This window comes from Geotrypetes seraphini, chromosome 6, assembly GCF_902459505.1.
Source record: "Geotrypetes seraphini chromosome 6, aGeoSer1.1, whole genome shotgun sequence".
Classification (NCBI taxonomy): Eukaryota; Metazoa; Chordata; class Amphibia; order Gymnophiona; family Dermophiidae; genus Geotrypetes; species Geotrypetes seraphini.
The window spans coordinates 1278165-1303168 of NC_047089.1; the positions used below are offsets into that span (position 1 = coordinate 1278165).

At 42.5% G+C, this 25004-nt stretch overlaps 1 protein-coding gene across 1 annotated transcript in view; it reads left to right on the forward strand.

Annotated features, from left to right (window-relative positions):
- DNHD1 (dynein heavy chain domain 1) overlaps positions 1 to 25004 on the forward strand; it is a 681063-nt gene that overhangs the window by 445710 nt on the left and 210349 nt on the right. The window contains exons 29-31 of the mRNA XM_033948490.1: positions 8742 to 8946; positions 18138 to 18240; positions 23153 to 23302. Coding sequence (XP_033804381.1) covers positions 8742 to 8946; positions 18138 to 18240; positions 23153 to 23302 — 458 coding nt within the window. The remainder of the gene's footprint in view (positions 1 to 8741; positions 8947 to 18137; positions 18241 to 23152; positions 23303 to 25004) is intronic.

Consider the following 25004-nt stretch of genomic DNA (forward strand, 5'->3'; position numbering starts at 1 on the left):
TCCTGGGATAAAGCACAGTTACTTACCGTAATAGGTGTTATCCAGGGACAGCAGGCAGCTATTCTCACATCCCACCCGCCTCCCCTGGGTTGGCTTCTCTGCTAGCTATCTGAACTGAGGAGATGCGCCCTGCGCTGGGCGGGAAGGCACTCCTGCATGTACGGTGCGGGCGACTCGAAACTTCGAGTTTCTTCAAGCAAGTCTGCTTGTGAGGCGTCCGCATCGGGGCTCCATTGGATCACGTCACCCACTAGTGAGAATAGCTGCCTGCTGTCCCTGGATAACACCTATTACGGTAAGTAACTATGCTTTACGGTAAGTAACTGTGCTTTATGGACTTTTCCTCCAGGAAATTATCCAAACCTATCTTAAAACCAGCTACATTAATTGCTTCTAACACAACCTCTGGTGACATGTTCTACAGCTTAACTATTCTCTGAGTCAAAAAATATTTCCTCCTATTGATTTTTAAAATGATTTCCCTGTAACTGTATCGAATGTCCCCTAGTCTTTGTAATTTTTGACGGAGTAAATAAACCAATCCACTTATACCCATTCTACTCCACTCAGGATTTTGTAGACTTCAATCATATCTCTCCTCAACCATCTCTTTTCCATGCTGAAGAACCCTAACCTTTTTAGTATTTCCTCATACGAGAGGAATTTCATTCCCTTTATCATCTTGCTTACTCTTCTTTGAACCTTTTCTAGTGCCACTATATCTTTCTTGAGATAAGGAGACCAGAATTGAACGCAATACTCCAGGTGAGGTCGTACCATGGAGTGATACAGGGGCATTATGACATTCTTAGTCTTGTTAACCTTCCCTTTTTTAATAATTCCCAACATCCTGTTTGCTTTTTTGGCCGCCACCACTCATTTGGGCGAAGGTTTCATCGTATTATCTACAATGATACCCAGATCCTTTTCTTGGGCGCTAACCCCAAAGGTGGACCCTAGCATCCAGTAACTGTGATTCAGGTTATTCTTCCCAATGTGCATCACTTTGCATTTGTCCACATTAAATTTCATCTGCCACTTGGATGCCCAGTCTTCCAATTTTCTAAGATCTGCCTGCAATTTTTCACAATCTGCATGCGTTTTGACAACTTTGAACAGTTTAGTGTCATCTGCAAATTTAATCACCTCATTCGTCATTCCAATTTCCATATCATTTATAAATAAGTTAAATAGCACCGGTCCCAATACAGATCCTGCGGCACTCCATTGTTTACTCTCCTCCATTGAAAAAAATGATCATTTAACCCTACCCTCTGTTTTCTATCTGATAACCAATTCCTAATCCACAACTGAACTTTGCCACCTATCTCATGACTTTTTAATTTTCTCAGGAGCCTATCACGAGGAACTATATCAAAAGCTTTCTGAAAATCTAGATGCACTACATCAACTGACTCACCTTTATTCACATGTTTATTCAAACCTTCAAAGAAGTCAAGCAAATTGGTGAAGCAAGATCTCCCTTGGCTGAACCCATGCTGACTCCATCTCATTAAATCATGTTACATTACATTAGTGATTTCAGTTCAAGGCGGATTACATAAGGCATTTAGGAATACATAAGGCGTTATTTGGACATTTCCCGTGGTATTATGGAGTGGAGTAGGTTGCTATTGGGGACTGAGATGATTCTTGCTGTGTTAGTTTGTCTTTAAGGATTTCTTGAATAGCAGGGTTTTTATTTATTTCCTAAAGGTTTTGTAGTCTGGGGTCATGATCAGTAAATTGGAGAATTGGTAGTCTAGTTTTGCTGCTTGAGTGGCTAGGAAACCATCGTACATTTTTTTTTCAAGTTTCTTTATTTTTGATATACCGTCTATGAAAACAAGTGTCTAAACGGTGTACAGTATAAAAAAGATTGCAATAAACAATTAAAATAAATAAATAAAAACAATATTTTATCAGATATTAAAAATCCTAGATGAATTCAGATTAACGTACATGAAACAGAAGGAAAGCAGGGGAGAAAAGGTTGTTTAAAATACATCGAAGTAAAATTAATTTAAAAAAAAAAAAGAGAGTAAATGGGGAGTGGCAAAACATTAGGATGGGAATCACTTCAGAAGAGCATTTGATGTTTCAAAGCTTCACAAGAATTAAGGGATTTTTCATTTGACGTTTCTTATTGGAGGGTGCGTGAATGGAGTGTGGGTTCTCCTATGTCTGTTTGTGGTTGTTTGGATTAGTCGGTTGTTCAAGTAGGCTGGGCAGTCTCCGTTTATTGTCTTAAATAGTAGACAGTAGAATTTGAATAGTACTCTTTGTATTAGAAGCCAGTGTGAATCGAGGTAAGCCGCTTTGATGTGGTCGTGTTTTCTCAGTGAGTAGATAAGTCTCAGAGCTGTGTTGTGTATTGTTTGTAGTTGTTGTATCATGGTTACGGGGCAGGGGAGATAGAGGATGTTGCAGTAGTCTAGAAGACCCAGGACTAGGGACTGGATCACGAGGTGGAGTTTTCTGTCAAATAATTTTTTAACTTGACTTAGATTTCTCATGACTGCAAATTATTTCTGTATTGTTTTGTTGATTTGTAGCTGCATGGTACAGCCTCTGTCTATCAGCATTCCCAGAAGTTTTAGAGTGGGTTGAATGGGGTATGTGATTGAATTTTATTACTAGGTTTGTTATGGTTGGGGTTTTGTTATTTTTGAGGAGGATGAATTTTGTTTTGTCAGGATTGAGTTTCAGTTTGTGCTCTTTCATCCTTGTTGCTATGGTTTCTAGTATTCTGTGTAGCGTGTCTATGTGTTTGTCTATGTGTTCCACAATTTTATTTTATATAATTGTTTCACCATTTTGCCCGGCACTGAAGTCAAGCTTACTGGTCTATAATTTCCCAGTTCTCCCTTGGAACCCTTTTTAAAAATTGGCGTAACATTAGCCACCCTCCAATCTTCAGGTACTACAGACGATTTTAGTGATAGGTTACAGATCACTAACAGCAGGTCAACAATTTCATATTTGAGTTCTTTTAGTACCCTGGAATGTATACCATCCAGTCCAGTGATTTATCACATTTTAACTTGTCAATTTGGCTTAGTACATCTTCCAGATTCACCCTTGAAATCCATTTCTGGTTCAGGTAGATCTCAGCTGTGAGCTTTAAGAAGCAAGTGAATGGAAAAAGGGGGGAGAGAGCCTTGAAGCAGCCCTGGTGGTGAAACATGATCGTGTCTGCTTGTTTTTCCCTCCCCGACGCGACCATAAAGCTAAGTTAATTATATATTAACGTTTAAGTAGCTATATTCTAATTTTTGAAATATATATTTTGCTGTGAAAGCTATTGAAAGCCATTGAAGATTATCGATTCAAGTTTTATTGAAGTTTATGAAGTTTTTAAGCACGTTTTGCACTTTCATTGATACACATGAAAAAACTAAAAAATTGGGACTATGACAAGACACTGTGGTATAGCAGTTTAGCTATTCTGGTCCAACTTGTGTTACCGCTAAAGTCCTACAAACAAATACTATATTATTTTTGAAATTGTTTACATAAGCTATATGTATGGTTTTTTGATAAATTGTTGCTTATTTATAATACTCAGGTAGATCTCTAACATCTTCTTCCGTAAAGACTGAAGCAAAGAATTCATTCAGTCTCTCCGCTATGGCCTTATCCTCCCTGAGCCCACTTTTCTCTTTGATAATCCAGTGGTCCCACAGATTCCTTCACTGGTTTTCTGCTTCTGATGTACCTAAAAAAGTTATGTGTTTTTGCCTCTTTGGCAAGTTTCTCTTCATATTCTTTCTTAGCTTTCTTTATCAATGCTATGCATCTAACTTGCCAGTGCTTGTGTCTCTTCTTATTTTTTTCATTCAGATCCTTTTTCCATTCTTTAAAGGAAGTTTTTTGGCTCTAATAGCCTCTTTCACTTCACCTTTTAGCCATGTCAGCTCTTGTTTCCTCTTTTTGCCACCTTTTTCTGATACATGGAATACATCTGGTCTGGGCTTCCACTATGGTATTTTTAAATAACATCCATGCCTGGTTTACTGATCCTTTTAGCTTCTTTTTAACCATTATACTCATTTTATCATAGTTATTGTTTCGAAAATTGAACGCTTTCTTTTGTGAAGAAGATTGTGCTGAAAGCAAAAATACACAATAAAATATTTTTAAGTATACTAAAATTAAGAAGCCAGGAAGAGAATTGGTTGGACCTCTAGACCGTGGGATAAAAGGGGCACTCAAGGAAGACAGGGCCATAGTAAAGAGATTAAATGAATTCTTTGTTTTGGTCTTCACTAAGGAAGATGTTTATGGGAGATACCGTCACCAGAAATGGTATTCAGTACTGATGAGCCAGAGAAACAAACAGATTTCTGTGACACTGGAAGATGTAATGGGTCATTTTGATAAATTGAACAGTAGCAAATCGCCTATACTGGATGGTATACATCCTAGAGTGCAGATAAAATTGAAAAATGAACTTTCAGAACTATCATTAGTAATTAGTAATTAATCTTTAAAATCCCGCATGGTACCAGAAGAGTGAGGGTAACCAACGTCATATCAATTTTTAAAAAGGGTTACAGGGGTGATCTGGGAAATTATAGACCAACTAGTGTTTAAGCCATTTACATTAACGGGTGCTAGTAAAGCCTCATTCCTTCACATGTCCCTATTTTCAGCCCCAGCTCCAGCTCCAAACACATTTTTGCCCCCCAGCCCCCTTCTCCCATCTTTTCCCTTTTAGCCCCAGCCCCCTTTTCTCACTAGCAGCATTTACCTCCCCACTCCACTTCCCTGTGCAGTAGCAGCAGAAGCATACCTCCCCCTCCATTTTTTTGTGCAGCAGCAGCATTTTCCTCCCCCAACCCACTTCCCTGTGCAGCAGCATCTCTTCCGTGCGCCCCCTGTCCCTCTTCCCTGCTCCCCCTGTCCACTACCTCTGTCCAGCAGCACCTCTTCCCTGCTCCCCCAGTCCAGCAGCACCTCTTCCCTGCTCCCCCTCACTGCCTTACATACTTTGTCCCTCCAGCACCCTCCAAAGCCAACTTGCCTGCCAGCCATCCCCCTGTGCAGTAGAACCCTCTCCCCCCCACCACTATCGCCGCCGTGCAGCCGACCCCACTGACCCTCCACCACGAGACGACCGTCAAACCTACTGGCTCCAGCAACGGCTGCATCACACTAAAGATGCTGCTTCACGGCCTTCCCATGCTCTGATTTCCTCTGCCGGCGTCTCTGATGATGTCATCAGAGACGCAGCAGGGGAAATCAGAGCATGGGAAGGCTGCGAAGCAGCGTTTTTAGTGTGATGCGGCCGCTGCTGGAGCTGGGAGGTTTGTGTGTCTCACGGTGGAAGGGTCAATGGGGGTTCGTGTGCACCGGGAAAGGGGGCGAGGAGGAGGGGGGCGACGACGGCGGTGAATTTTCAGAGTCGGCACGTGTTCTCGGGCTGCCTTCAGGGCTCCATGTCCGTGCTGCCTATCTTGGAGGGTTGTGTTGGGCCGGGGCTCCTGTGCCAAATTCCCTTGTGGTCGGCGCTGTGTTGGGGCTTCTGCTGGGCACTGGCCTGTTGGCTCGGCGTCATGCGCGTGTGAGGAGTGACAGGCCGGCGGACAGGGAGAGATCTTGCCCTGGCTTCCTCCAGCGGTTGGTGAGTGAGGGCGGGAGGAGGGGAGTGGCCAGAGTGTTCCCTGCCGCCGGGTTCTAAAATAGAATCCGGCCATGGATCACAAAACCCTAAGTGCACATGTGCGCTTAGGGTTTTATTACATAGGATGAGTCTAACGTCAGTGCCATGCAAAATGATAGAGACTATTATAAGGAACAAAATGTCAGAATATTTACATAAGCATGGATTAATGAGATAAAACCAAATTGGATTTAGTCAAAGGAAATCTTGGCTCACCAATCTACTACATTTCTTTGACAGGATGAATTAGCATGTGGATAACGGTAAGCCAGTCAATATTGTGCATTTAGATTTTCAAAAGACATTTGACAAAGTACATCATGAAAGACTTCTGAGGAAATCAGAAAGTCATGAGATAGGAAATAATGTTTTATTATGGATTAAGAACTGGTTGAAAGACAGAAAACAGAAAGTAAGTTTAAATGGTCAATGGAGAAGGGTAAATAGTTGTGTTGCCCAGGAGTCTGTGCTGGAACCACTGTTTTTTTAACATATGTATCAATGATCTAGAGATGGGAATAACTAGAGAGATAATTAAATTTGCTGATGACATAAAATTATTCAAAGTTGTTAAGTCGCAAGAAGATTGCGAAAAATTGCAAGAGAACCTTGGGAGACCGGGAGACTGGGAATCAAATTGGCAGATGACGTTTAATGTGAGCAAGTGATTTATGGGGGAAAGAGGAACCCAAACTATAGCTATGTGATGCAGGATTCCACATTAGGAGTCACCGTCCAAGAAAGAGATCTAGGTGTCATCATTGATGATAAGTTGAAATCCTCTGCTCAGTGTGCAAATAAAACAGTGGTCTCAAACTCAAACCCTTTGCAGGACCACATTTTGGTTTTGTAGGTACTTGGAGGGCCGCAGAAAAAAAATAGTTAATGTCATTAAAGAAATGACAATTTTGCATGAGGTAAAACTCTTATAGTTTATAAATCTCCCCCCCCCCTCGAAGGCCTGCATGTTCCCCCCTTCTTTGCAGCATCCTCCAGCTTCCCCCTGTCCTCCTGATCTTAGTTTCAGCTAATTACCGTAGCCTGCAGAGAGGATCGCCGGTACTGTAGCATTCCTTGCAGGCTGTCATTGGCCTCCGCAGCACGTTCCCCCTGCCGCGGTCTCGCCCCTCCTCTGACGTCAGGGGCAGGATCATGGCAGAGGGAACATGCTGCTGAGGACCATGGCAGCCTGCAAAGATCGCTAAAGCACCAGCAATTCTCTCTGCAGGCTAAGGTAATTATCTGAAGGTAAAAGCAGGAGGTCAGGGGGAAAGCCGGAGGACGCTTCAAAGAACGGGCAGCACTAGTGCAGACCGCAGGCTGCAAAATAGTACCTGCATGTGGCCCCCAGGATGCGAGTTTGAGACCACTGAAATAGAACATAAGAACATAAGAAGTTGCCTCCGCTGAGGCAGATCATAGGTCCATCCTGCTCAGCGGTCCGCTCCCGCGGCGGCCCATCAGGCCCATTGCCTGAGCAATGGTCTATACCTATCTATACCCCTCAATCCCTTTTTCTTCTAGGAATCTATCCAAACCCTCTTTGAAACCATTTAATGTTTTCTTGTCTACAACAGCCTCTGGAAGCGCGTTCCATGTATCCACCACCCTCTGAGTGAAAAAGAACTTCCTAGCGTTTGTTCTAAACCTGTCCCCTTTCAATTTCTCCGAGTGCCCCCTTGTACTTGTGGCGCCCCTTAATTTTAAAAATCTGCCCCTGTCTACTTTTTCTATGCCCTTCAGGATCTTGAAGGTTTCTATCATGTCTCCTCTAAGTCTTCGCTTCTCCAGGGAGAAAAGTCCCAACTGCTTCAATCTTTCGGTATATGGGAGATTTTCCATTCCCTTTATCAGTCTAGTTGCTCTTCTTTGTACTCCCTCAAGTACCGCCATGTCTTTCTTGAGGTACGGTGACCAGTACTGGACGCAGTACTCCAGATGCAGCCGCACCATTGCACGATACAGCGGCATGATGACTTCTTTCGTCCTGGTTGTAATACCCTTCTTAATGATACCCAACATTCTGTTCGCTTTCCTTGAGGCCGTGGCGCATTGCGCCGATGCCTTCAGTGTTGCATCTACCATCACTCCCAGGTCTCTCTCCAGGTTGCTGACCCCTAGGAATTATCAGGAAAGGAATAGAAAACAAAGATGTAAATGTTATAATGCCTTTGTATTGCTCTATGGTATGGCCGCAACTTGAATGCTGTGTGCAAATCACTATATCTCAAAAAAAGATATAGTGGAATTAGAAAAGGTACATAGATGAGCAGTGAAAATGATAAAGGGGATTGGACAACTTCCCTACGAGGAAAGGTTAAAGTGGCTAGGGCTCTTCTGCTTGAAGAAGAGACAGCTCAGGAAGATTCGATAGAGGTCTATAAAATACTGAATGGAGTGGAAAGGGTAGATGTGAATCGCTTGTTTACTCTTTCCAAAAATACTAGGACTGGGGATCAATGAAGCTGCTAAGTAGTAGATTTAAAACAAACCGGAGAAAATATTTCACTCAACGTGTAATTAAACTTTGGAATGCATTGCCAAAGAATGTGGTAAATGCAGTTAGCTTAGCAGGGTTAAAAAAAAAGATTTGGATAATTTCTAAAAAGTCCATAAGAAATTATTGAAATGGCTTGAGAAAATCCATCGCTTATTTCTAGGATAAGCTGCATAAAATCTGTTTTACTCTTTGGGTTTCTGCCAGGTACTTGGGACCTGGGTTGGCCACTGTTGGAAACAGGATACTGGGCTTGATTGACTTTCGGTCTGTCCCAATATGGCAATTTTTATGTTCTTATATTCTTAGGGAAAGATACATAGGTACAAATGTGTGAAGAAAGACAACAGCATTAGCACCCTATTAAAAAATTATGCTCCATGTGAGCAGTGAAGTGGAGGTAAATTAGCATACATACATTTGAAAATCTAAATATACCATCAGGAATGTCTTTTTGGTTTTACTATATATCCTTGCATATACCTTTTACTGGACAGAGGAGACAGATTTCAGATTTTGAAAACTATCCAGTATTATGTTCCAGTCAATGAAGTACATGGCTGTTTTGGTATGTTTTAGGCACTTCATCAACAGAGCAATATCAGAGGCAGTTGTCAAGTATCATCCAGGTAATGGCTCAGATCCACCAGTCCGCAGCCAGTTACGCAGAGTTCCTGTGTCCTTGCTTGCCTCTCATCACGCCTAAGAACTACTTAGACTTCATCGATCTCTTCCTTATGTTTAATACACACATAAAGAAGACATTTCAGTCAAATTTCAGCAGGTAAGATGGAGAATCTTGTTGGGCTAAGAAGATGACATTGTAAAAATCCTTAAGTACTGGCATTCAAGTATCTAGAATTTAGAATGTAATCGAATGTATCACATGACTCTTGAGTGATTGTGCTCTAAAAACATTTCTCAGGACCATGCTTTAAAGATTTTTCCCAGACCACATTAAAATATCCTCCAGATTAATAAACTCTAATAAAGATAATTCAGATCACATACTAAAACCTTGATTTTTACTCTCAATTCCCAAAGGAGACCTATAGAAGCATGATGGCCCAACCAGTCTGCCCATCCACAGTAACCATTATAATAATAATAATAATAATTTTATTTCTTATATACCGCCAAAGCCATAGTAGTTTGAGGAGGTTTACAACGAAGAAGGGCTGGACAATCAGCGAAAATGGTACAGTCGTACAATCAGAGAAAATAGGTGGCAGAGAAAATGGTACAAACAGAGAAAATAGGAACAATCAGCGAACAGTGGTACAATCGGTGAAAAAAAATGGTACAATCAACGAAAATAGGTACTATCCGGGCAAAAAATGGTACAGAGAAGAAGGTCAAGACAATCAGCATAAAGGATCAATCCAAGAATGTAGGTATAACAAAGGGGTACAGTGGAAGTGGGGATGTAGGTAGGAAGAAAACAGGGGGAGCAAACAGCAGGTGAAGATGTGGTTTAAAGGGAAGCAGTTTAATGGGAAACAGGACATGGTGAGATAGAAGGGGCCAGGGTAGGGTAAAGGGGTCTTAGGGCGTGAATCGGGTGAAAAGATTAGTTTTTAGTAGTTTCCTGAAGTTTAAGTAGGATGAAGTGTGTGAGATGATGTGGGCCAGCCAGTTATTGAGCTGACCTGCTTGGAAGGCAAGAGTTCTATTTAGATATCTTTTGTAACGGCAGGCCTTTAGGGTAGGATAGCTAAACAGGTGGGTTCTACATGTAAGTTTGGATGAGCAGTCTAGGATAAAATGGGATACCAAGTAAAGGGGGGCCGCGCCAAGGATGGATTTGAAACAGAAACAGGCGAACTTGAATTGCACTTTTGCTTCCAGGGGTAACCAGTGAAGTTTGTGGTAGTAGGGAGTTAAGTGTTCCCATTTTTTTAGCCCGAAGATCAGTCGGATTGCCGTGTTTTGGATGATTCGCAATCTTTGTGTGGTTTTTTTGAAAGATCCCAGGTAGATGATGTTGCAGTAGTCGAGGAGACTTAAGATGGAGGATTGCACAAGTAGGCGGAATGAGGGAGCATCGAAGTACTTTCTGATGGATCTTAGCTTCCATAAGGTGGCAAAGTCTTTTTTGACCAGAAGGTCGGTGTGAGCTTCGAAGGTAAGGTTGCGGTCGAGAGTCACTCAAAGAATTTTTAAGGAGTTTGTTATGGGAAAACTTGGCCATTCAGGGAGATTGAGGTGTCATTAATTTTGTCGTTTGGACTCACCAGGAAGAATTTGGTTTTATCTGAGTTGAGTTTCAGTTTGAAGTCGGCCATCCATAGTTTGATTTGCGTTAGGATTGAAGCTAGGTGATTATTTATTTCGGGAGTTATGTTATCTCTTCCTCTCTCTAAGAAATCCCATGTGCCTGTTCCAGGCTTTCTTGAATTCAGACACAATCTCTGTCTCCACCACTTCTTTTGGGAGACTATTCCATGCATCTACACAGTATTGCTAGGTGACTTCAACATGCCTGATGTGGATTGGGTTACACTTACCTCTGCTTCCGGCAGCAGCAGGAGGCTATTAAACTCTATGAAAGGAGCAAGCCTCAGGCAACTGGTGTTGGAACCGACAAGGGATCAGGCAATACTGGACCTGATACTTACCAATGGAGAAAGTGTCACAGAGGTCTCGGTGGGCGACACATTGGCCTCCAGTGACCACAACATGGTATGGTTCAATATCAGGAAAGGTTTCACTAAATCTACTACACTAACCAAAGTCCTCAAATTCAAGGACACAAATTTCAAAGAAATGGGAGACTTCGTTCACCAGGCGCTACAAAGCCAAGAAGAAACCGATAACGTGGAAGACATGTGGTCGACTTTGAAAGCAACCATACAAGAAGCAACAAACCGCTATGTAAAATCAGTAAGTAAATGGCGAAGGAACAATAAGCCACAGTGGTTTACTGCGGAGATCTCAGACCTGATCAAGGAGAAGAAAAAAGCATTCATCTCTTACAAACAATCAGGGAAGCAGGACTCTAGAGCAGACTACCTGGCCAAATCAAAAGCCGTCAAAACAGCAGTCAGGGAGGCTAAATTCCTCATGGAGGAGTCTCTAGCAAAGAACATCCAGAAGGGAGATAAATCCTTCTTCAGGTATATCAGTGATAGAAGAAAAAACACAGGCGGGATTGTACGTCTTAGGAAACCAGACGGAGACTATGTGGAAAAGGATTCGGAAAAAGCCCAACTATTAAATGAATACTTCTGCTCAGTCTTCACCCGAGAAGCGCCAGGGCTCGGCCCTCAGCTACAGACAAGGGTTGGCTCAGTTGACCCGTTTAGTAACTTTGAGTTTACGCCCAGCAGTGTCTATGGTGAGCTGTCAAAGCTCAAGGTTAACAAAGCAATGGGGCCGGACAACCTGCACCCCAGGGTGCTTAGGGAGCTGAGTGATGTCTTGGCGGAGCCACTGTCCGCGCTCTTCAACCTCTCCCTTAGTACAGGCAGCGTCCCGTTGGACTGGAGGACGGCTAACGTCATTCCACTCCACAAGAAAGGCTCAAAGATGGAGACAGCAAACTACAGACCAGTGAGTCTAACATCGATAGTGAGCAAACTAATGGAAACTCTAATCAAACACCAATTAGATAAGATCCTGGATGAGGAGAATCTACGGGATCCCCAACAACATGGATTTACTAAGGGGAGATCCTGCCAATCCAACCTGATCAGCTTCTTTGACTGGGTAACGGAGAAGCTGGATATTGGGGAGTCCCTGGACATCGTGTACCTGGACTTTAGCAAAACATTCGATAGCGTACCACACCGCAGGTTACTGAGCAAGATGAGTTCTATAGGATTAGGTAACACATTGACGAAATGGGTTGGGAGCTGGCTTGGTGGTAGGCTCCAAAGGGTGGTGGTGAATGGCACCCCCTCCGAAATGACGGAGGTGATTAGTGGAGTACCACAGGGCTCAGTCTTGGGCCCAATCCTATTCAACATCTTTATAAGAGACTTGGCAGAAGGGCTTCGAGGTAAAATAACATTATTCGCCGATGACGCCAAACTGAGTAATGTAGTGGGCAAATGCACAACAGACGAAGATTCAGTGCCCGACAACATGATGCACGACCTACTCCTACTGGAGCGATGGTCTAGGACATGGCAACTCAACTTCAATGCCAAAAAATGCAAAGTTATGCACCTGGGCAGCCAGAATCCATGCAAGTCTTATACCCTTAATGGCGAGATCCTAGCAAAAACGGTAGCAGAACGAGACTTGGGGGTAATCATCAGTGAGGACATGAAGTCTGCCAATCAAGTGGAGCAGGCTTCGTCCAAGGCAAGACAAATCATGGGCTGCATACGAAGGGGTTTCGTCAGTCGTAAGGCGGAAGTCATTATGCCATTGTATAGATCCATGGTGAGGCCCCACCTGGAATACTGTGTGCAATTCTGGAGGCCGCATTATCGCAAGGATGTGCTGAGACTGGAGTCGGTGCAAAGAATGGCCACCCGGATGGTCTCGGGACTCAAGGATCTACCATACGAAAAACGGCTTGACAAATTACAGCTATACTCGCTCGAGGAGCGCAGAGAGAGGGGGGACATGATTGAGACGTTCAAGTATCTTACGGGCCGCATCGAGGCGGAGGAAGATATCTTCTTTTTCAAGGGTCCCATGACAACAAGAGGGCATCCGTTGAAAATCAGGGGCGGGAAACTACGAGGTGACACCAGGAAATTCTTTTTCACTGAAAGAGTGGTTGATCGCTGGAATAGTCTTCCACTACAGGTGATTGAGGCCAGCAGCGTGCCTGATTTTAAGGCCAAATGGGATCGGCACATGGGATCTATTCACAGGGCAAAGGTAGGGGAGGGACATTAAGGTGGGCAGACTTGATGGGCCGTGGGCCCTTATCTGCCGTCTATTTCTATGTTTCTATGTTTCTACCACCCTTTCTGTAAAAAAGTATTTCCTTAGATTACTCCTGAGCCTATCACCTCTTAACTTCATGGATGGCGACAAGAGTAGTGATCAATGGAGATTGCTCTGAGGAAAGGGATGTTACCAGTGGTGTGTCTCAAGGTTTTGTTCTTGGGCCTATTCTTTTTAACATTTTTATAAATTATATTGCTGAAGGCTTTTTATATACTAATACCTTTCAAGGATGTGGTAAGAGCGGTTAATTTAACTGGTTTTAAGAATGGTTTGGAGGAAAAACCCATAGTCTGTTATTGAGACAGACATGGGGGAAGCTACTGCTCACCCTGGATCACTAGCATGGAACGTTACTACTCTTTGGATTTTTGTCAGGTACTAGTGACCTGGATTTGCCTCCATAAAGATGCTACTGGGCTAAATGGACCATTGGTCTGGCCCAGTCAAGCTTTTCTTAAGTATCACCTCTCTCCTATTCCATTAAAGGAAAATACCATCTAATTAAGGAAACGATCATTTCAGAAGGTTTCCATATTCTTTGCTTAGTAGAAACCTGGTTGACAGAAGGCGAAGAAGCCTACCTTTCCTATTGCTGCCCTCCAAATTACTCATTTATATTTAATTACCGTCATAAACGTAAAGGAGGTGGATTAGCCATAATCTACCTCAACGACACTATAAAAACCATAGACTACTCCACTAGTAGTGTAGCAATCGAATTTCTTCTGGTTCAATTTACTACTAATCCAAAAACAGACATATTACTACTTTATATTTCCCCACCAATTGTTCAGAACAACCTATCTCTCCTTCAAAATCTGATTTTTGATTTCTGCTCTTCATCCGAATATCCTTTAATCTTAGGAGACTTCAACATTCATTTTGATGAACTTACAAATCCCTTCACCAATGAATTCCTAACTTATACTAATGCACTAAACTTATTACCTCTCATTCAGGATTTCACACATTCGGCGGGACACATCCTGTATATGATCTTTATTCCAAAAAGCGATCATCTCCCATACTCTTAATATTCAGAACATACCAGTCCCCTGGTCTGACCACCATCTCATCTCATTCAGTATACTGCAAAAAAAGAAAAAAGCAATCGCTTCCTCACCCAAGAAAATGACTTACAGAAACTATACTAATTTAGAGCCTTCTTCTGTCTCCTCTTTCTTTCATTCAAGACCCCCAATCTTAGAGACAGACTCCCTCGAAGACCAACTTATCACTTGGAATACAACAATTCAACTCTTACTGGATAAAGAAGTACCTCTTATTAATAAAACTATTCCTAATCGAAAAGTCCAAAACCCTTGGTACTCACCAGAACTTTTACTGATTAAAAAACAACTTAGATCCCTCGAAAGAAAATGGCGTAAAAACAAAACAATTGAAAACTTGAAATTATATAAAGAACAATCACTTTTCTACAAAACCAAAATCAACGAAGCGAAAAGAACTTACTATTCCAATAAAATTAAAACAGCCAAAAACCCCTCCATATTATTTTCTGTTATAAAATCCTTTAATCCCAATTCACAAAGGGAAATTAAAAGCACAGCCCTTTCAACCCAAAACTTGTCCGATGCCTTTTGTAATAAAATTAAAAACATACGAAAGAAATTCGATTCTAACCCAGTCATTGATCCCCCTGAAACCTCTAATAACTATAAACTCCCTTGTGCCAAATGTTCCAATTTCAACATTCCTACATTGACAGACATTAAACAAATCATCCAAAAGATAAACTTAAAAAGTTCTCCCTCTGAGATCATTCCTCCTGTAATTTTAAAGAAATATTTCTCTTGTTTTGGACCTTTTATACTTTCCTTCATAAAAAAAAGTCTCAATACTGGGACTTTACCCAAACCATGGAAAACCGCCACAATACTTCCTATTATAAAGGATCATAAAATCAGTCTAGAAGACCCTTCTAATTACCACCCTAGCGAAAATCACCGAAAGGGTGATATTTAACCAGCTGTCGGACTTTGTTGAATCTACAAACGTACTGCATCCTAATCAAACCGGTTTTAGGAAAAATCACAATACTGAATACCACTAACATTATCTACAATCTAGACCATCACAACTCAGCTATTCTCTTCTCCCTTGACCTCTGGCAGCATTCGACACCATTGACCATTCTCTCCTTTTAGACAGACTTCAAACCATAGGCGTCAGCGATTTATCATTACAGTGGTTCACTTCTTTTCTATCTGACCGAACTTCTACAGTATACTTCAATAACGCAAAGTCCAAACCATTTTCACACAACAAGGTTCAATTCTGTCCCCTCTGCTCTTCAATATCTTTCTTTCACCTTTACTTAGTTTAAGTCAATCTATAGGTTTCACCACTTACGCTTATGCTGATGATATTCAACTGACCCACCCATTTAACCCCGAAAATCCTAACGAAATATTTCTCATCAATCAAAAATTAGAAAAAATTAAAAATTGGCTCACACAAAATAAATTAGCTCTAAATATAACAAAGACTAAGGCTCTACTCTTCCCAACAAAACAGGGATTAAAACTATCAACTCCTTTCTTAATAGACAATATAACTATTGAGTTAGTAGCATCATTAAAGTTATTAGGAGTTATCATCGATGACAAATTTTTTTATCAAGAGCACATCAGCAATGTATCGTTTGCGTTTAATTCGTTCTATGTCTAAGTTCTTAGAACCGCAATCCTTAAACATTTTAATACATTCCCTCGTCATATCTAAATTAGATTACTGTAATTCACTTCTGTTAAATATCACCCAAAAGGAAAAAAAACGCATACAAATAATCCAAAATACTGCAATTAAAATAATTCACAATGGAAAAAAATACGACCATGTTACACCTTTTTTAATAGAATCACACTGGCTTCCCATTACTCAACGAATAACATACAAAATAGCACTTTTAGCATTTAAAACATTATCTACTAATGAACCACAATTCATTGACCGGTTACTAGTCCCACATAACTCGATCCGTTCCCTGCGGGCTGCTTATGGTTCCCTCTTTAAAAATTATAGGAACCAGACGCCATGACATTTTTTCAGTTATGGCCCCCTTTACCTGGAATACTCTTCCCTTATACATCAGAGAAATTAAAGATCTTAATTTATTTAAAACCAATCTAAAAACTTTTCTTTTTAAAGCCTCTTTTAATCTCTAAAATAACTTTTTTTATCTATTTTACCCCAATCCTAATGTTTTTCCCTCACCAGACATTCTCTCTCTTTTCACTAGGAAAATAACATTTTGTAACTTTTGCCCTCCCTTGTTTTTCCCTAAAGTATCTTAGTTTGTCTGTAATGTCAGTCTGTTGTTTACCCCCTTTTTTAATGTTGTTTACTATATACTTTAATGTTGTATACCAGGGGTGCCCACACTTTTTGGGCTTGCGAGCTACTTTTAAAATGACCAAGTCAAAATGATCTACCAACAATAAAATAAAAAATAAAACACAAAGCACACTGTACACTGAGAAAATGTTAAATATCATTCCTATTCCAGGGTTTTTTCAAAGAGGTCAAGGCAGTAACAACCATACAAAAATAGACAAATATACCCCCCTCCCTTTTTACTAAACCACAATAGCAGTTTTTAGCGCAAGGAGCTGCACTGAATACCCAGTGCTGCTCTCGATGCTCATAGGCTCCCTGCGCTAAAAACCGCTATTGCGGTTTAGTAAAAGGGGGCCATAGTGCAAAATATAGACAGCAGATATAAATTCAGACACATTTTGATCACTAAATTGAAAATAAAATCATTTTTCCTACCTTGTCTGGTGATTTCATGAGTCTCTGGTTGCACTTTCTTCTTCTGACTGTGCATTCAATCTTTCTTCCCTTCTTTCAGCCTGTATGCTTCCTCTCCTCCAGACCTCATTCCCTCCCCCAACTTTTTCTTCCTCTCTCCCTTCTCTTTCTTTCTCCCTGCCTCCCTTTCTTTTTTTCTCTCTTCATGCCCCCTTTCTTTTTTTCTGTTTCCCTTCTTTCCTTCTGTTTCCCTGCCTGCCCCCTTTCTTTCTTTCTCCCTGCCCTCCTCCCAAACCACTGCCGCTAGGCAGTGACAGGGCACAAGGCAGGCAGGCCTAGTGACAGGCAGGCTGGCCCCATACCCCTCACGTACCCTAAACCATCCCCCATACCCCCCAGTACCTTAAATCATCCACCTACGTATCCCCCAGTACCTTTTTTAATCATACCCCCTGTACTTTTTAAAATCCCTCCTTCCCTCCCTAGATGGCTATCCTGGTATTTTAAACATCCCCTCACCCCCGGTACCTTGATGCAATCCTGGCGGTCCAGCGCTGCATCGGCAGCCTTCCCTGCTGGACAGCCACCCAAGTCCCCATCTGCTGCGGCAGTAATAGGCAGGTGTGAGCCCCGAGCGCGCCTGCCTGGTCCTGCGCCGCCGCTCGAATGGTGCCGTCAACTCCCGCGAGTCTTGCGAGAGTTGAACAGCACCATTTGGGTGGCGGCACAGGACCAGGCAGGCACGAGCCCCGAGCGCGGACAGGGGGAAAGGAAGGGCAGGAGGACCTGCACCTGGCCGGCTGCGCACCCCTTCAAGCCGTGCACCTGGGGCAGACCGCCCCCCCACTTGGTACGCCACCGACCTTCACCCCGCCCTGCCAGCACTCTGATTGGCTGGCGTTCTTCAAGAGGCGGGCCAGTCAGGAGGGGAAAAAAGAGAAGGGAAGAAGGGAATCCGCTCTGTGATCGACTGGGGTCACCTGAGTGAGCGACCTGTCGATCGCGATCGACGTATTGGGCACCCCTGTTGTATACTATACATTTTCATTGTTACTCGCTTAGTATGAAATAAGCGATTTATCAAATTTAAATAAACTTGAAACTTGAACTTGAAACTTTACTCTAGAGTATGTCAAATACAAAAAGAAGGAGGTGAACTAGGGGTTTACTCACCTATCGCTTCTGGGTTTGGTTTCTAATTTTCCTTTCTTTTTTGGTGACCTGAGGGTGGTGTCTGGAATCAAATTGAAGAGATATTTGTCTCTCAGTGATGGATCTTTGTTCTCTTATAAGGTTGACTACTACGCTAAATAAAATAAAAGAAGTTACTGAGGAAGTCGAAAGGTTCAAAAGGAAAGCAGAGGCCCAGTTACAGGAATTAATTGAAACTCTGAAGGTAAGATTGAGATGCTGAAGCAGGCATTAGCCTAGTAGGTCTTACATATTATATCTATAGCCCAAAACAACACAGTAAATTGAAAAACATTCAGTAAGCAATAAACAACTCTTTTCACAAATAGGTGCAAAAAGTCTAAGTTTCACTATTGTTCAATACATCACATCATGAAAGGAGGATCACGTAGCACAGGCCAGCTTTAAGGCAAGGCTAGACGATACCTCATGGGCATAAATAAAGCTCTTTTACTTTGCAATGCAAACTGTCAAGGAAAACCTTCAAGAAGGTCAGAAGAGCAATGTTCTTCCATGCTGTCTCGATGGTATCGTTTGTACATCTACATTGCTGTTTAGGATTGTTTTACAATGCTGATATGGTTTGATGTTAGTCATGTTTCAATTTCCCTTCTCCATGCTTAGCTCATTGATTATATTTTAGCCTCAGTTTGAACATTTTATTATTGTTTTGCTGTTAACAAAATCGTAACTCGTACCTGCTGCACACTGTCTTGGGTGAATCTCTTCTTAAAGGTTATTAATAAACTAGTCTTTAAGTCCGTTATATTAACGGGTGCTAGAATAGATGTTTGTGTCTGTCTTTCTTTCTCTCTCTCCTTGGCCGCTTTCTGTCTGTCTTTCTTTCTGTCTCTCTCTTTCCTTGGCTATCCACCACCACCCCTTGCCTGCTCCCCCTGTCCAGCAGCAGCCCTTCTCCCTTCCTTTTACCCCCCTGACCATCAGCACCTCTTCTCTGTTTCCCCTGTCCAGCAGTAGGCCTTCTCCCTTCCTTTTACTCCCCCTGTCCAGCAGCACCTCTTACCTGATCCCCCTGTCCAGCAGTAGGCCTTCTCCTTTCCCTGCTCCACCTGTCCAGCATCCGCTAGCCCGGGCAGCCTCTGGGCTTTTGCTAGGCCGGCCCACCTCGCTGGTCGGGGGGTGAGAAGAGGCGTCCCGGCAGCGCAGGAGTCAAACCGCTGCTGAAATTGCCGTTGCAAGCTGCCCCACGTGCCGGAAATCAAATTCGGCATGGAGGCACACAGCATGGTGGCAAGGATCACAAAACCCTAAGTGCACATGCACGCATAGGGTTTTATTAAAGAGGATTTAAATAAATCGATGTAAATTCAGTCACTTGGAGAATATGAAGTTCTATGAGTACAGATAATATCCCGCCTTTATTCTCCATTTGCCATTTCTACTTATTTCTAGATCTCCCCTTCCTTTCCCATTTATTTTCTTGTTTTCTCAGGCTTTCTTGACTGTTGATAAGAAAAGAACCATTTATTGCACTTTCTGCCTGATATTCAATTGAGAAGCTGTAATGTCCCCTTTTGCATAGGATATTTAGCTCATCCATAGGGACATTCACAGTTTTCAGGATATCTTACAAAAAGGTGCCCTGGTGTTTTCTCGTGACTACATATCCAGAGAAAGTCCAGATGCCTCGATCGGCTCTGGGTAGCAGAACAGGACAATTCTTTGAAGCCATTTCAATTCTATTAGGGGTCTTTTATTAAGGCGCTAACCGATGTAGCACATGCTAAAGATTATCATGCACCAAGAGCTAAGGCATCCATTATATTTCTATAGGCATCTTAGCATTTAGTGCGCTCTAAATCGGTTAGCGCTAAACGAACCATTTTATTCGGTCCAGAGGAAGTCTACTAAAATGGTCATGGTCTTCATCATAAGGTGTCTGGGGACAGACTTAAAGATCTCAATCTGTAGACTTTGGAGGAAAGGCGGAAGAGGGGAGATACGAGAGAGGTGTTTAAATACCTACGTGATGTGAATGCGCCTGAGTCGAGTCTCTTTCATTTGAAAGGAAGCTCTGGAATGAGAGGGCAGAGGATGAAGTTAAGAGGTGACAGGCTCCGGAGTAATCTAAGGAAATGCTTTTTTCCAGAAAGGGTGGTAGATGCATGGAACAGTCTCCCGGAAGAGGTGGTGGAGACAGAGACTGTGTCTGATTTAAAGAGAGCCTGGGATAGTCACGTAGGATCTCTTAGAGAGAGGAAGAGATAATGGTTACTGTGGATGGGCAGACTGGATGGGCCATTTGGCCTTTATCTGCCATCATGTTTCTAGGTTTTCTATGAAGTTAAGAGGTGTTAGGTTCCGGAGTAATCTAAGGAAATGCTTTTTTACAGATGCATGGAACAGTCTCCCAGAAGAGGAGGTGGAGACAGAGACTGTCTGAATTCATGGGATAGGCACGTGGGATCTCTCAGAAGGAGAAAGAGATAATGGTTACTGAGGATGGGCAGACTGGATGGGCCATTTGGCCTTTATCTGCCATCATGTTTCTAGGTTTTCTATGAAGTTAAGAGGTGTTAGGTTCCGGAGTAATCTAAGGAAATGCTTTTTTACAGATGCATGGAACAGTCTCCCAGAAGAGGAGGTGGAGACAGAGACTGTCTGAATTCATGGGATAGGCACGTGGGATCTCTCAGAAGGAGAAAGAGATAATGGTTACTGAGGATGGGCAGACTGGATGGGCCATTTGGCCTTTATCTGCCATCATGTTTCTAGGTTTTCTATGAAGTTAAGAGGTGTTAGGTTCCGGAGTAATCTAAGGAAATGCTTTTTTACAGATGCATGGAACAGTCTCCCAGAAGAGGAGGTGGAGACAGAGACTGTCTGAATTCATGGGATAGGCACGTGGGATCTCTCAGAAGGAGAAAGAGATAATGGTTACTGAGGATGGGCAGACTGGATGGGCCATTTGGCCTTTATCTGCCATCATGTTTCTAGGTTTTCTATGAAGTTAAGAGGTGTTAGGTTCCGGAGTAATCTAAGGAAATGCTTTTTTACAGATGCATGGAACAGTCTCCCAGAAGAGGAGGTGGAGACAGAGACTGTCTGAATTCATGGGATAGGCACGTGGGATCTCTCAGAAGGAGAAAGAGATAATGGTTACTGTGGATGGGCAGACTGGATGGGCCATTTGGCCTTTATCTGCCATCATGTTTCTAGGTTTTCTATGATGTTAAGAGTTGATAGGCTCCGGAGTAATCTAAGGAAATGCTTTTTTTATAGAAAAGATGTAAAATGCATGGAACAGTCTCCCGGAAGAGGTGGTGGAGACAGAGACTGTGTCTGATTTAAAGAAAGCCTGGGATAGTCATGTAGGATCTCTTAGAGAGAGAAAGAGATAATGGTTTCTATGGATGGGCAGACTGGATGGGCCATTTGGCCTTTATCTGCCATCATGTTTCTAGGTTTCTAAAAGAAATAAAAATAATATGCAAAATTTAAAACCAATTTCAAATACAATAAAAATTAATCCAAAAAATCTCAACTGCAGCAATCCTAGGACTGTCTTCTCAAAAATGACTTTTTAAGTAGAGTTACCAGATTTTCTCTAAAGAAAATCTGGACCCATGGCCATGCCCCCAGTTCTGCCCCGTTCTGCCTGTGTCATGCCATATTCTGCCCCCCTTGCCCTATCTCCAGATGGCATTACTGAAATTCTAACTTCATCCAACTTGATGATGCAGAATAAATTGAAATAGCATTAACTTAGTAAACTAATACGCTCTCTCTCCATGCACCATCTCACCCTCTTCTCCCTTCTCTTTCTCTCCCCCTGTCCAGCAGCACCTCTCCTTCTCCCCATGTCCAGCAGTACCCCTTTTCCCTTCTCTCCTTCCCCCTGACCAGCAGTACCTCTCCTCCCTTCCCTTTCCCTCTTCTCCATGTCCAGCAGTACCCCCTTCTCCATTTCCTTTCCCTCCTGCCCTGTCCAGCAGTACCTCTCCTCTCCCTAGCAGCAGCTCACTGTGTGCTTTTAAGTTTCCCACACAGCTGCTGCTAGCATTAGTTTACCCAAGGTGTCATCGGGCAGTCTCGGGGACTTTGCTAGCCGGCCCTCCTCTGACGAAAGAGGAAGTTGCATCATCGATGCGGGCTAGCGTAGCAAAGTCTCCAAAGCTGCCAATGAAATCTCGGCTAAACTAATGCTAGCAGCAGCTGTGTGGGGATCTTAAAAGCACACTGTGAGCTGCCGCAGCTGGTGTGGGGGTGGGGAAAAAAGAGAAAAGCGGGATTCACGGGAGATACGTGACGGCAGCAGGAAGTTGGCACCATGTACCCCCTGGGGCCGTGTGTTGAGAATATCTGGCCTACAGGACGTGCCTCTCGCTGCGAGAGGCACAATTCTTTAGGTAGTCAGCCAGTACCGGTGCCTCTCCTCCCCCTCCCCAGTGTGTCATGGCATACCTGAAATCTCAGGAGGCACACAATTTGTGATACACTGGTCTAGAAGATTGGTAGCATTATTTGGGGATTCTTCCAGGTACTTGTGACCTGGATTGGCCACTGTTAGTCCATCTAGCCCAGTATTCTGCTTCTATCTGCTCCAATAGGCCTATTCTTATAGATGGTTGTCATAATGGTGCGTGTTTCATCTATTCTTCTTCACATCGGTTTCTCTGGAACAAGATGTTCTTCCATCTTCGGTTGGTGGTTTCCTGCTTCTTTTTGCTGTGACACCCAGACTATACACTTTTCATGCTCCAGCCATGCCTCCTTGAAATCTGTATGTGGTTTGGATCTTCACATATAAATGATGTTTTTCTAAAATTGCTTTTTCTATTTATAGCCGATCTGCATGTGTAAATTCCAGTGCTTCTAAATAGCTGTATGTGTGGCGTGGTGGTTGAAGCTACAGCCTCAGCACCCTGGGGGTGTGGGTTCAAACCCCACGCTGCTCCTTGTGACCCTGGGCAAGTCACTTAATCCTCCAAAGCCCCAGGTACGTTAGATAGATTGTGAGCCCACCGGGACAGAGAGGGAAAATGCTTGAGTACCTGATTGTAAAATCGCTTAGAAAAAAACTTGATAGGCGGTATATAAAATCCTAATAAACTTAAATTTCAACTTAGTTTGTTTCATTTTCTCTTCCTTTCCAGTTTAAGCAACCATTCCAGAAGCAGCTGGAGACTAGAGAAGTTTATCTAACTCACCTCGTCGATCACTGCAGTTCACAGCAAAACATCATTAGTGACCTAGAGGAGCAGCTGGAGCAAACTCATGCCAGGACCCAGAACTATTTGAACCAGGTGAATGGGAGAGGAAATAGAAGCCAGTGTCATTCTCAAAAAACAACACACCACTTAATAGAACTTCAAATTCAAAAGGGTAGTAAAGAACACCTGGAAAACCCCAAAAGTCCAACAGGACAAAAAAACAGCGATCAACCATGTAAATAGTCTTGTTTATTCCAATGTAGGACCTGACACAGTACTGTGTTTTGGCAAATAAAAACACCTGCATCAGGGGTCACTAGCATCAAAACATCAGGTCAATAAATATAACAAAATAAATCCAAGTATCGTTATCGTTTCCTTAGAGTTTTTTTCAGTATCGGTCTGATAGATTTTTAGCTCTAATTCAGTTGTTCCGTCGGCATCACAGTCTTCTCACACAGCTAGCCATTACATTTATTTTCATTTAGCATACAGTATAATCGTGTTATAATGGACTCGCTTATAACGGAACCTTGCCTATAGCGGACGAGGTCTGCTGGTCCTGGCCGTGCACCATTTTAAACATATAGAAAATCATCGCATCTAGCGGACTCTGATATAACGGACAACGATTTGGTCCACAGAGCCGCTTTTAGCTGTAGTTTTCTTTGGCTATAACGGACATGCAGGCTCCGCCTACAAGGCGCATGGAGTGCCGGTGATATAGTATCAAAATGCAGCCCAGAAGAAAATGACAGAGTATTTTTCTTTCCAGTACACTACGCTAAAATTGCCAAATTAGATGCAAATTTATTTCTTAGAGGCATGAGTAACTGCTAGAAGCACAAGTAACCAGAGGCATGTGTAACTATTAGAAGCATGTGTAACCGCTAGAGGCATGTGTAACTGTTAGTGACATGTGTATCCGCCAGAGGCATGAAGAACTGTTAGTGGCATGTGTATCTGCTAGAGGCATCTTAAGACCTACTTCCACTTGGTTCATCTTAAGAGCTATCCCAATCCGTCTAACAACCCTACCCACTCTAAACCAAGAATTTCTGGGAAACTAACACAGTCCTTGTATTAGGTTGAAACACACTACACTGCAAACATGAATCTCCTACTAATACTGTTACTCTATATGCTATGCGGTAGCATCAAAGAGGTTCACACTCTCTACCCTCAATTGCAATCAACCCATTTCCCTGATTTATCAATCATGCACATCACTAACCCACAAGAAGACAAAATAAATCACATCAATGTCATCTCACACAAAAGAAGACACCAACAAACCCTTAAAAAAAGAACTAGGATAGTAAAACCTATTAGAACCACTACCTCTACCAAACCTATCACATCCACAACCATCCCCTGTGCATATCTTAATACTAGATCTGTCAGGAACAAGGCCTTTCTAATCAAAGACTGGATCATCAGCAACCGAAACTTGGCTATTGTCTGAAGATGATCCAATATCTCCTTCCAGATAATTTTAAAATCCTTACACTAAACCGCGAGGGAAAAAAAGGAGGAGGGTTAGCAATTGTTCTCAAAGAAGGATTCGAGTTCAAACTATTGGACTCCAAAACCTCCAACCAACTAGAAATCTTAGCCTGTAAAATCTGTAACATTCATCTAGAAGAATCCCTATCCTGCATACTATTCTATGTCCCACCAAAAAGCTGGTCAAAAGCCAAAGAGGACTTCAGTGAATTTGTCCTACATAATTCTATTAGTCCTTCCTACAATATCATCGCAGGAGACATAAACATACACCTAGATAAAGAGGACA